This window comes from Lissotriton vulgaris, chromosome 2_1 (genome assembly GCF_964263255.1).
Source record: "Lissotriton vulgaris chromosome 2_1, aLisVul1.2, whole genome shotgun sequence".
In the NCBI taxonomy this organism is placed as follows: domain Eukaryota; kingdom Metazoa; phylum Chordata; class Amphibia; order Caudata; family Salamandridae; genus Lissotriton; species Lissotriton vulgaris.
The window spans coordinates 780,842,663-780,856,010 of NC_141687.1; the positions used below are offsets into that span (position 1 = coordinate 780,842,663).

Genomic DNA, 13,348 nt, shown 5'->3' on the forward strand with positions numbered 1-13,348 from the left:
ATGAACTATTTTATATTTTTTTTGTTATTTTTATGGGGAGAAACAAAAAACAGGGAATTGAAAATGGCTCAACTGGAGCAAAAAAAAATCAGGAAAAAATTTTGGTTTTTCGGGCAATTGTGGTTGTCACCAGCAAGGAGGATGAGCTTTATGCTCTGTTCACCATATTAGATGGTCTTACCACAAAAAATACAGGTAATTCTGAATTCCCCAAACCATGGTTGTATGCAAGGGATCGTCTCCCTTGTCTCTGGTCCTGATGGAGTGGGTTGCTTTCTTTTGGAGGTGGTGGTTGTAGATTGGGGAGGGTTACTGGCCAGTTCTCTCACCTCTGCGGCAGAATAGTTGTTTGGATGCTTGCGCTGCATGTGCCTAATCATGGTATTATTACCGAAAGAATATTTTTTGTTAGGGTTCCCCCTTGAAAGTTCCATGCCACAGATTAGGCAAGTCACCTTGGGCGCATTGACTTTTTTCTTGCCCTCTGGGATTGAAAAAAAACTCCCATACAATACGCTGCCTTGGCATGTATGGGGTATTGTCTTCTGGCAGCCACCTTCTCCCTTCCTCCTCTTCCTCTTCTCTTGACCACCAATGTAATGTTGTGGTGGTCCTCTTGGTGGTGGTGGTGGTGGTGGTGGTGGTGGTGGTGCAGATGCTCCAGCTGCTGCTGCTACTGTAGCCATTTTAAAGTACAACATTTTTCTCAAAGATGTTCACACAGGTCTTCCTCAGTCAAAGGACAAAGTCAGAATAAGGAAAAAAGGTGGGGTCTTTTATCATTTGGAAAAAAAAACTGTCCTGAACCAATGAAAAGTGTTATTTTCAGGTCACATGACCCGGGCTTTCATCATTTAGAAACCAAAACTGTTCTGCACCAATGAAAAGTGTTATTTTTAGGTCACATGACCCGACGCGCTTACGCGACGCGCGCCCGGGGGCGCGCCACAGGGTGCGTCGCGTAAGCACGTCAGATGATTACGTTGCGCGATCGTATTCGCTCGAGTATTTCCGGGTGCACTTACGCCGTGCTTATCACGCGGACGCGGCTACGCGATACGTCATGATGTTTCTGTTCGCGGCAATAGCGCTAACGGGACGCTCACCGGTGCCCGACCCGGGGCGCTCCGAAAAAATGCGCTTTCCAGTGCGCACACCGGGGCGCGCACCAGGGCAAAAAAAAAAAAATTCATTATAAAAAATATTACATTTCATAGGTTTGAGGCCCTATATATAGTTAGGAATTAGCATTTAAAAAACCTATGAAATTCACTGAAAAAAACATAGGTTTCACACCAGTTATAGTTAGGAATTAGCATTTAAAAAACCTATTAAATTCACTGAAAAAACCATAGGTTTCACACCAGTTATAGTTAGCAGGAAGTTTTACTCGCATAAAACCATTGAAATTCCCACGTTATAGTTAGTTGGACTCACTATAACTTGCGCGTGCAATGCACTGCTGATGACGGCACATATTACATCACTCATGACATGGTCAGTGACATCACTCATGACATCACTGATAACACCATCCTTGTGACAGTGATAGACCTCCTTTCACTGTAATGTAACCCATGAAACACATATTGAAAAATATAAATTAAAAAATTTAAAAAAAATGGAGATACCCATACCAGTTAGAACAGCCAATTCAATAATTCCACCATCTATATACACATCCACTCATTCACCAACAGTTCTATATAGTCACTCATACATATACTCACTCATCATATGTAGTGATTCACCTATACATCCTGTTACACACCGACAGTCATCCAAAAGTTACTCTCACACATACTCACACATGCAAGTAAACTATTGAACATCCATTTATTTGCATATACAGCTATACACACACTACCACCTTACTTCTAAGGAAACTTACACATACTTACTCTCTTAAACAATCACTTATAGAAACACATAATTATTTAAACAGGAACTCTTTCAATATCTCACTCTCACATATACTCACGTATATACATCAATACTCACATATACTAGATTAAAACATGTGTAGTTACTGATAAAGACACTAGTGAGACAGTCACTAACACACACATATACACACTCATCCACCCATACAGTCCTGCACATATGCTGTCTTCAAAACACATACAAAGAGAGAGTTAGTCATTCATGCATCTATGTGATAAGTAATACCCCCACGAAACCATACAAACACTCATACTGATACTAAAAAAACATCTAATAACCCATATACCTACACATGTACCTACTCACCAACCCATGCAGCCACTTAGGCATAGAAATCTAGTCCTTATGTAGGCATAGCGCAAGCTACCTGAAAACTGGCATGGCTACTTCCATTCATTCATCTACGTCACAACGATTTCTTGGAAAACCAGACTCTTATGCCGTTAGGGATTTCCCCTTGCCTGGATATTGATTTTTCCAAGAACTCATTTATTATGCATGAACATCTATTCCGTAGGAGTTCATTCATGACATTCATATGCCTGACTTTACGTCAATGCTGGCATTCCTAAACACCTTCAAGGTATAAATATACATTCACTTGCTATGGCAAAGCATGGTGTGGTTCGGTGCAGTTCAACTACCTACTTGCACGACACAGCTCGCTACAGCAAGTGCCGAAGGAAGCCAACTCTCCAGCTGACGCACTGATCGGAAGCTGTCATCCTCCTGCCGAGAAATCCAGCTCCAGTGTTTCTGACTCCCCTTGCGGGGTGTTGGGAAATCGAGTCCCGGGAAAGAGATACCAACCTCCCTCCTTCTAAGATATGGAGCTGATTAGAACCTAGTGAAACCTTTGGCAATTCTTGGCAAAACTAAACTATAGCTAAGACAGCACCTACTTCTTCCCTCGTACTAGACCTAGGTTAGGTACACTGGGATAGGCGTATTTTCGAAGCACCAGTTTAGTATTTTAACCTGTGCTATTTATGTATGTATTTTTATATATGTCATAGCAACAGACAATGCTATTACAGTATTATTTTATATTACTGTTTACGCTGTACGCATTATACTTCGCATTCTGTCTAACAATTGTAGCAGTTGACCTTTCTTGCATGAGAAAAAAGACTTCAATAAACCCCTTTTATTGAAACGACCGTCTCTATATTTCTGTGCAAAACTCTGCAGAAACGAAGCATGCACGATTGATTGAGTTATCTATTGTTTCCACGACTCTGAAGATATTGTTACGGTTCTAGGGGAAACAAAGTTGTCATGTTTATGCCGTTGTCAGAGACTAATCCCTTCTTGTTTACTCGAGAAAGTTTCTAGTGACCTCTGAGTTAGCTGGCACACACAATTAAGTTTAGTATACTCGATAGAGACATATTGACCTCAGTCCTATGTCTAATCTACAGTGTATATTATTCCAATGCGCAGAGCCTATTGGGAATATAGGAACTACACTACAAGGTCTGAAAACAAACAATTTGTTGTCTAGTAAACACTGCTAGTTGCGTGTATCCTGCAACGACCCATTCACAAATCTGGCAAAGATTGCCTCAGCTAGTAGGTTTCACATTTTGGTTGTCATTGCTGACCTATTGGTTTTGATTTGACAATCTTTTTTGCCAATGTTGTACAGCATCTTCAAATATGCCACTGCACTTTTTTCTTCCTTTTATTTTTTTTGGGACTTGTGTGCACTCACATATGCATCATGATGCTACAGCGCCCCAGTGTGATGGCGAACATGTGCAAATGCATCACCACGCATGCTTTTGCTTGCAGCATGAGAGTTTCTAATTTTTGTATTTACTGTTCCAAACTGGTATTTGCCGATCTTGTTGCAATAAATTTAAATAATTAATTTAAACATACATAAAAGTGCATTTTGTAAAAAGTAACATCCCAGCACCAACCTGCACCTGGCAGGCCTTCCAAAAAATCTATGTATTTAACTTAATTCAGAGAGTAGAACTGGGGTAATAAATAAGTGGTAGGGAAGTAAAAGTGGAGCTTGAGGCGGGGAGAGAGAACTTATATAAGAAACAGAAGCAAAAAATGTCAGTGAGGGTTGAGAGAAGCAATGGGCGAGCTGGTGGGGTGAGGGGATAGCACCATGGAGCATGCATTAGGGAGAATCTGAGGGATTGTAGCAGCACACATGGAAAAGAGCAAGATAACGCATGCAATCCTAGGGAGTGCTGAAAGGAAAAAAAAAGGTTGCTTCCTGAATGAGAGCAATGGAACGATACCAGTCAAAAGAACAGTAAAGCAGTGATGCTCCGGGGAGGACAAAGAGGACGAAAAGCCACTGACTAAGAAGCGGGCAAATACGATTGACAAGAACACCAACCAGTGACCCACTGTTAAGTATTTGTATTGTCCACTATAGGTCTTCACCAATAGACAACTCAAAGCTTATCTGTAGGCTAGGCCTAACAGAACTGCACAAGTAAATGTATCAATACTGAAAGCTGAACAGCACAGTTGGTGCAGACTAACATGATACACATCTCTAACTTTGAGACCCAGTGAGAACCATTTTCCGAGAATCACATTTTTTTAATGAATTTGAAAAGCTGTGGTCTCCAAGTGTCCAGACTCAGGAAGCCAAATTAGGCAAGAGTTCCCTCTTTACTCCAAACATTGTCATATACGCAACTGAGTGAAGTCCAGTGACCTGGTATAGTCATTTGCTTCTCAGTTTTTGCAGATCAGGGACACTCTTCTTCGAGTGATTGATGTTTTTTTGGGGGCTAATGCATAGTTTGAATTGGAGTCACAAACCACTTCTTGTGGTGTTTTGACCATGCAAGATTCTGTTCTTCAAAAGTATCAAATTTCTTTATGCATTCTATTTTTTTTAAATAATTACCACGCTTCAAAGAATTGTCAGTCGTATTACGTTATATTTGTGTTCTTTGCTGCTTTATGCCAGTGAGGTTTTGTATTTCATGTTCATGTTTAGTCAACAGATTCTTCTCTTTCTTTAACTTAGGCTGGTTTTGGTTACGGTCTCCCAATATCGCGGTTATATGCCCGATACTTTCAAGGGGATCTGAAGCTTTATTCCTTAGAAGGTTACGGAACGGATGCAGCAATATATATAAAGGTAACATTTGATTCAAATTTATCACTAATGCATTGGGATATACAGGAAGCACTGTGTGCCTACATGAAGAGTTGTAGATTCCCATGCTTTGCTTGTCCCACTGTCTAGTTCTGGGGTTGGGAACTAAGAGTAGTTTTTCTGCAAATGCTGCACCGCTTGGGTGCAAACTAGGGGCTAGTGATTAAATAGGCCACTCACTGCCTCCGATCCTCACGGTGTGTACTGTGTGGCATGCCATCTTGCAAAGTGAGTTGGGGAAGTCTCACAAATCCTCACTCTGCTTCCTACCAGTTATATTTGTACACTTTTACTTATACGATTGACATTATCTGCCTGAGCTTCAGAAATACAGTTAACATCAAAGGGACAGCAATAAAATATTTAAATCAGCATGGTCAGGAGTCCGAGTGTTAAGAACGCGTACTAAAAACCAGCTTTGGTGCTAATGTTTTACACAATTGTGGTGTACTGTGCACTGTGTGTGGCGCGTACCTTGCAGAAACGTTTTTAAAAAATGTGCCTTTACGAAAACAATGTTTAGATAGTGATCTTGTACGGGATGTGCCAATGCAAATGAAACACAGTTACCAAGAAGGGGAGACTAGAATGTCATCAAAATGTCATCATTCTTATACCCACCCCTTGATTTAACTAGCCTTTGCAATGCACTAGGTCTCGCATTCGCAAGAGTTTAAGCTAGTGGCATTGTAAATGACAATGCCTTTTATTTATCTGTTTTGATAATTGACACATAAATAAAAGGCATTGTCATTTACAATGGCAGTAGCTCAAACTCTTATACATGCGAGACCAATTTTGTTTCAAAGAAGCGGCCACCATTGTCCTGGGCTGCGTGGAAAGTGATAGCTCGTATGGCAACTGATTGTTGCAGGAAAGCATGTCTTGCCTGCAGTAGGAGAAACTCCTTCAAGAAAATAGTGCTTACAGACCAAATAAGGCATAGCCTGTAACAGCAGAAGTAAAAGAGCTAGTCCTCATGGGAGGTTACAAATGAAGACAAGGTGGTACTAAAGGGCGGGACTAACAAGCCTATTAACGAAATATAAGCCAGCATTTATGAAGGACATTAACATAAGCCAATGACAAATTTGAGAGTGGGCGGAGCTTCAAGTCTATACTCAAGTACAGCATGCCTCGCAGACCAGCACATGTGCTGCCCAGACTCGACCTAAAAACGATGAATACCACAATCCAGAACTGCCATACCACGTGCACATAAAATGGTGAATGGCACCAGATCTTGAGGTATTCGGTGATATCGCTTTACAGAGCCCGTCAGAAGAAAAGAAAATGTCACTCAATACTACTGTAGGACTATTTAGGTATGCTTGTAATATGACCATGCATATGCATCCTGTAAAAGAAAGCAACAAGGCCTTAATGTACAGCATCCCTAGCCTTCTTTCAAGAAAAGGCTATGCGCACTCCTTAGCACAAACAGTGGTGGAAAATCTGTGGCATGAAGACGCAAAACCAAATGGCTCCGGTCACTGCTTTCATCGAGACTGTTCGTTCTTCCACACACACGCTCACCGAGGTTCTCAGAGTCACCAGATCCTGTTCATTCATTCCCTCACAGCACCTCACTAATCTGTCAGCCTTGTGTCACTGTAACAACAAGCAGTGGCCCAAGGAGAACAGAAGGGAGGATGAGAGCTCCTGGGCCAGGGCAAGCAGAAGTCCACACTACTAGAGACGTTTGAAGGCATGGGCAAAGAGGGCTCTGGCCCAGGACCCCAGCCTTTCAGGGGGGAACCTGATAAAGCCAGCTCTTTTCTTCAGAGGGTCTTGCTCCAATGACCTTAACACATTCTTAACCATATTGATTTAAACCCCGTTTTATTTTGTTATACATTAAATGTAAGTGATGTGTGAGTGTCTCTTGGAGACATTTTTTTTCAGAGAAATGTGTTGGTAACATGCAACATCCATAAAAATACTTTCTTTTGGATCAAACCATTACCTCGCACATGAGGAATGGGAGGGTGCCACAGAGGTTATTTGCAATAATATTAGTGAGCTGCTGTTGTGTTACTTACAATAGTGAAAACACACATCACTATCCCTAATTATTAGATGTAAACACATTTGGAATATGGACAAGTGTGTCTTTGTGCTGTCAGTGACTCTGCTAAAGAGGGCATGAAATCTAAAATTGGATCATAAATTGAAAACTAATCTTAATGGAGGCTCCCAAAAAACGCTTGGCCCCGGGCCCCCAAAATCCGTAAGATGGCCCTGCACACTACCTGTGGTACATGTCAGCCCGCCTCCCAGGGAGGCGATATGCGCTCGGAGCATACTGAGGTATTGGCGCACTGGGCTAAAGCTGCACATCATAAGCTCGGGGACTGCCGCTGATACAGGCCATACATACTTTTTTGATAGAGAGTGCAAAGTAATTATCCTGGTCAAGGACTCATGTCAATGTACAAAATATAATTAAGCATCTTCGCTGGAACTCAACCTCCATAGAGTCACAAGATAAGCACCAAGCTTTTCGTCCAGAGACGGTCGAAGCGTAGCAGTGCAGCGTATGCGCTGCCCAGGCACGACCTGAAAACTGCATTTTCTTCTTTGTAATGCACAAAGCCCTCTTCTTAGGTCGTATGGAGGAAAAGTAGACCTAGTGCAGTCACACCTATGCCCCGTTGCGTAATGGGATATATCCTGTTCGCTGTGTATTCCGTGACACCTGAATTACATTTCCTGGTGCTATTCCACACATCTGTGCTATAAGAAAATATAGCTGACTGTGCCTTGGTTTCCTGGTCAGTCTACGCCAAGTGGTGATGCAAATTACATCTAAGGCAGTTTAGGCAACTTTCCATCTCTATGTTTGTGAATCTGCGAAAAACAGTCTTGTGGGTATCCCCTAAAGGAATGACCGAGGAACATATGTTCTAAGAAAGGTTTAGCACTTGCTGCGCTAACGCTGATGGCGAACACTTTCTACTCATGAGTACTTCAATCTCTGTGAACTGTAACAATCACAGTGCACTTCTGAGAACTGGTGGCTACATGAAATATATGTGAGGCTGCTGCCAATCGATTCCAGAGCACTTTCATTTTTGGTGCATGTTGTTTGAATGCCCAAGTCGCGTCAGACATTCGGGGTTATTTGCAAAACCATAAAGCAGAATGTGCAAAGCATCCTTTCATGTATAAGTGGGGTATTTGGATTTCCAGCGTTGCTGCAAAAATGTGACTGTGCTGGCGATAAGTATGCTATAACTAATGTATGTTGCACAGTGGCTTTGTTTCACAGGCTAGAGTCAGCAGCACATGCAGTCTTGTGGACTTCCACACTGGAACTGTGGACAACTTGTCCTTGATGTGGCTTAAAGCAATGACAGGACAGACTGTAATCGTGTATAGACACATAGGGTTGTTGACCTGAAGCAATAGTGGACGTGTACTGATTTTTTTTTACAGATTTATAGTTCTGCACAGACCTTTTTTTCGTTGTCTGAGAGCAGTGTGGCCAACCAGGCCCACTCAGGTAAAAGTTCCGCTTCATTGTGGCACCAGACCCCTGCGCTGACATTCTGTATGCATCTCGAGTGTGTATGTATATTGTGCATGTGTGGCCCATACAAGACAACAAGACTGTGTGCAAAGAGAGTATGTTGCTGGCACCAGTGGGATCCATTTTCTGTGACCCATGGTTTAGCATGGCCCGAGAGGAAGGAGAGGGATACTGCTCCCCAGACAATGGAAGTGTACTGCTTGCATTCCTTGGGCTGGATAGTGGAGACCCAAACACAGAAGTGAGGGAGGATAGAGACAGAGCTACCCTTACAAATTCTGAGAACCTTTTGGCAAAGGATTGTTGATTAGATTTCCTGATCCCTGCCATTTGGTAGAAGTGTGGCTCACCGGTTAGAGGCGGCAGACTCAGAAGCAGAGGTCGGCCCGGGACCAGGGTTCAATTTCCGACGCGGCAGGGTACGGAACCAATGTTAGCGGGCTCGATAAATCTCGCCTTGGTGCCTCTCTAACCATGGGTCCCACGTTGCAACTCTGGGCAATAGCTTGCTTAATCTCCACAACCGCCCCCTCGCTGCTGGGGATGCCTGGCTTCACCTTGGGGATGCCCAATAGGGACCATCTCACAGGGAAAGCCAGGATGGGTTCCCCAGCGGTACACAACGCCAAGAAACCCTTGGGTGAAAGTGCGCTCTACAAATTCATACTAACATAACATAACATAACAGATGATAGGGTAGAGGGGGTGAGACAGCAGGTTCTGTTAAAGGTGGGGAATGTTTTGGGGCTGCACCTGGGCTTTTGTCTGTCCCTGACTTCTACCTCAGGAAAGCTGATGACAGCCAGATGTATAGTCTTCACACTTTATTGTGTCTATGATTTGGTTACTTCTGCTTGGTTCCAGCTTCATCGCTACTTGCTGCTAGAGATATCACCTTGCACAAAGGCTGTGTCTGCACTACAACCAGAAAATTACATTTCAAAGGGAACCACTCCAAATCGGTTGTAGGGCCATGGACAGTGGATCCACAGTCCCTGTCTGATGTATAAAAGTGGGACCCAAAACAACTCTCTCTGATCTGGGTCCAAGATATTCTTCTTGACCAAGGAAGGGAGTACTCCTCAGAGTACTCAAAGAACTGCTGTAAGTGGAAAGAGTCATTACAACGCAGCTGTTTCCATGCATGCCATTACAACTCATGTGTTACAACGCATGCTCCATTACAAAGCGTAGGCTTTACTACGCATTTTTTATACTAAGTATATGTTTTTACCACACATGCCTTTACAGCTAATTTTGTTGTAAAGGTATGTATGGTAAGGGCGTATGCATGGAAACATCTGCATTGGTAGGCAATCCACGCCATTAGAGGAACCGGAGAGGCTCTTCCACTTCCCCACAACTACGTTCATCGCCCTTCAGACAAGCTGCCTGCATGAGAAGAGAGGTAAGGGGGGATTGGCCTGGGGCGGGGGCTACTATTTTGGGGGTTTGGGTTAAAGAAGGGCTGGGAGACGAGGGGGGCGTAGGGGTAGTGTTTTAGGGTTAAGGGTTGGGTGCTGTCATTTATTAACTTTATTTCTCCCAGTTTTCCTCTTACCACCAACTGTACCGCTTCCAATGCCTGGCATCTTTCTCTCTCTCTGTCTCGCATTTACCTCGGCGTCTCAAAGTTTCTCTCCCTCCTCCATCTCTGTCGTTCTCATCTCCATTTCATTTTCTTCTCACCTAGATTATTTCAACTTTACTTAGTGCAGGCTACCTTTCACCATCTCTGCTTCTGACCAATAATTATATGTGTAACTTTTCTTTCCCATCTTGGTCTTTCCTGCACAATCATGGTGCAGTGCTGCTCTTACATCCATGTTTTCCTCACTCTAATCTTCTTTTCTCAGTGTTTCTGTCTATCTTTCGTTCTCTGAACCCTCCATATTCCCTCATCTACAACTCACTCGTATACTTTCCATCTTCCTCCATCACTGACACTTTAATATCACCCCATCTGACTATTATTTCTCTTTCCCAGTTTTCCTGTTAGCTGGCCCCCCTTCTTTATTCATTCCTGCCTCCTTTTGTTTTTGTTTCACTTGTGTCTTACAAATCACTCTGTCACCTTCCTTCCTACATCCCATCCCTGCACTCATTCTGTTACCTCTCACTTCTTCATCCACATTAGACTGAATATCTCAACATTTCCATCTATCACCCAGTCTGTTTCCTGCTCCCTTTCATAATTGTTAAACTCCCACACTTGTTTTCGCTCTCTTTCATTCTTTCTGTCTCTGTTTTTCGCTTCCCATGTTCATTGTTATACATTTAATTCTTATTTATTAAGGTATTTCCTTCCATTGTTTGTAATCTCTTATTCATCACCTCATATTTTTATTGTTCCTTTTCTCTCCATATTTTCTTCGTCTGCAATTCACCTTTTTTTGTTATTTCTTTATTTCCCCTTCCGTTTATTTGTTTCTATTAATCATTTTCTTTTTTCTTACTATCACTTCTCCTTTAAGTCTATTTTCTGCATTTTCTGTTGCTTCATCTTCCTTACATTAGCTTGCTTTCATTATTCTTCCTTTCTTTATCTTTGTTTTCTCTCTTCTGCTATTCACTTCTTCCCTCCCCTCCCTTTCTTTTCGTATCCCTTTCATTCTTTGTTTTTTTAATATTCCTCCTTCTCTCTTCCTTTGCTTCACCCTCCATTTTTCCTCTCCCCTCCCATATTAATGAGATTATGCATCTTCATCAGCATGAAGAGTCGATATCTAGCCTTTATCCCTTAGATATTAAGGGCCTTACTTAAAGTGATCTAGTGGTTTCACTAACACTTTTCTCCTGAATGTCTCTTGCGTGTGGTGGAGCAACTTTGGAGGGAAAAATGGTCCTTGACAGCAGGTCTGTCATGCTGAGGTGGTCTTGCGGATCTGGGAGGACCTATGCTATTTCTGGAAATTGAATTATGGGTGATTCAGAATAATACAACTAATGTCCCCCACATGCTGGGACATTACGGAGCTTTTCTCCTTGGGGCTCCCATATTTTACTCTATGGTCCAGACTGAAATGACGCTAGTGTTAATGGCCTGCGAGGGGCCGCCCTTCATTGGAAGCCCCCCCCCCACTACATTTTTCAGGCATTGACAATGCCCCAAGAGAGTTCAAAATGACTGGGGCCGATGGTGGCTTTGCAGTGTGGGATTGGCATTTCACTGGCTTTAGAGGAGGCATGGGAACAAAGAGGTCTCCAAGTCGGACATCAAACAATTTTGGCACATATCTTTTTACTGGCCTCCTTGAGACAGGATGGTAAATTCTGTTTGAGGTTGTTTGTTAAGCCTGTTTCTCAGGTTATCTGTGACCCTCATCCTCTGTGTGACTAGATTGGAGTTGAGGGAAAGATGTTATGTTATGTTAAATGGGAATTTGTAACGCGCACAACTACTCTTGAGTATCCTGGCGCGATGCGGTCTCAGACACAGGCTAGAAAGAAATTTAAAAGGCCTGCTTAAAAATGTGAGTTTTAAGAAGCTTCTTAAAGCACCTGAGATCCTGAATGTGGCGCAGCACTGTGGGAAGGTCATTCTAAAGAACGGCTACTTTAACTGAAAGAGACTAGCCACCCATCCTGGCCCGACGAAAGCGAGGAGTGGTCATCAATCGATGTGCAGCTGACCTTAAGGTTCGTCTAGGTATGTAGAAGGTCATTCTTTTCCTGATATATGGGGGACCCGAATCGTGTAAAGCTCTGTGCGCTAGAACGAGAGCCTTAAACTGCACCCGCTGATTAACGGGCAGCCAGTGAAGAGCACTCATTTGAAATCTGATGCTGGATCTCTTAGAGATGCCAAGTAGAAGTCTAGCCGCTGCATTCTGGATTAGTTGTAATTTATTTACCAGATATGCAGGGATGCCAAGAAAAAGCGCATTGGCATAGTCCAGGCGTGACAGAATAAGCGCCTGAGTGACCATCTCCTTAGCCGGCTGGGGGAGCAGGGGGAAAAATCTGCTTAAGGATTTAAGAGTCCCAAAGCACACGCCCGATAATCTGTTGGTGTGTTCCCCGAACCTAAGGTCATCTCCAAACCAAATTCCTAGGTTCTTAGCCGGGCCACCCTCAGATAATGGGAGGGGGAAATCGGAGGGCTACAGAGCTTCTGTGAAAAGAAGGGGAAATTGCCCATAAAGTATAATTTCTGATTTCCCCTTGTTGCACTTCAGTTTGGCCTGTGCGAGCCACGTAAACACAGTGGCTAGACATCTTTGCGCGACATCAGTGCATACATCAGAGTCGTCCCAAGTGAACAAAAGCTGGGCGTCATCGGCGTAGGCCATAATTTTTTTAAGATCTGAACATCACTTCTATGGCTACAACAAGATACTGTTGCAAAGGCAGCAAACAAGCAGATTTCCCCTTTAGGGAAAAATGGAGAGAAATGGAGAGAATCAGAGCGAGCGGCCAAATGCTTCAGCATGGAATGTCGCTATAATTCTGTTGATAAGACCTTTATACCAAAAATAAAGAAGCTGCATGAGTGCTGGCAGGGTGACTCAGTGAGCGGACTGCCAAAACACCCCACATGTCAAAACATTTTTTTTAAATGTTTGTGCCTTTCAGTCTAGAGACAATTTTTCAAAGCTGCAGGCTCACTACACACAACATGAGATCCGTAGTCCGGGGCCTCTTTAAGGAGGCCTTGTACTATGATACCAGTGGAGTCTGCCGGCTTAGTACTGAGGGCATAAAATATGGGCACCATTTTGGGTGCGCAGAGT

General features: G+C 43.1%; 1 protein-coding gene across 2 annotated transcripts in view; it reads left to right on the plus strand.

Moving 5' to 3' along the window:
* PDK1 (pyruvate dehydrogenase kinase 1) overlaps positions 1-13,348 on the plus strand; it is a 598,915-nt gene that overhangs the window by 571,823 nt on the left and 13,744 nt on the right. For both annotated transcript variants that reach the window (XM_086956138.1, XM_086956137.1), the window contains exon 10: positions 4,952-5,065. In XM_086956138.1, coding sequence (XP_086812264.1) covers positions 4,952-5,065 — 114 coding nt within the window. The remainder of the gene's footprint in view (positions 1-4,951; positions 5,066-13,348) is intronic.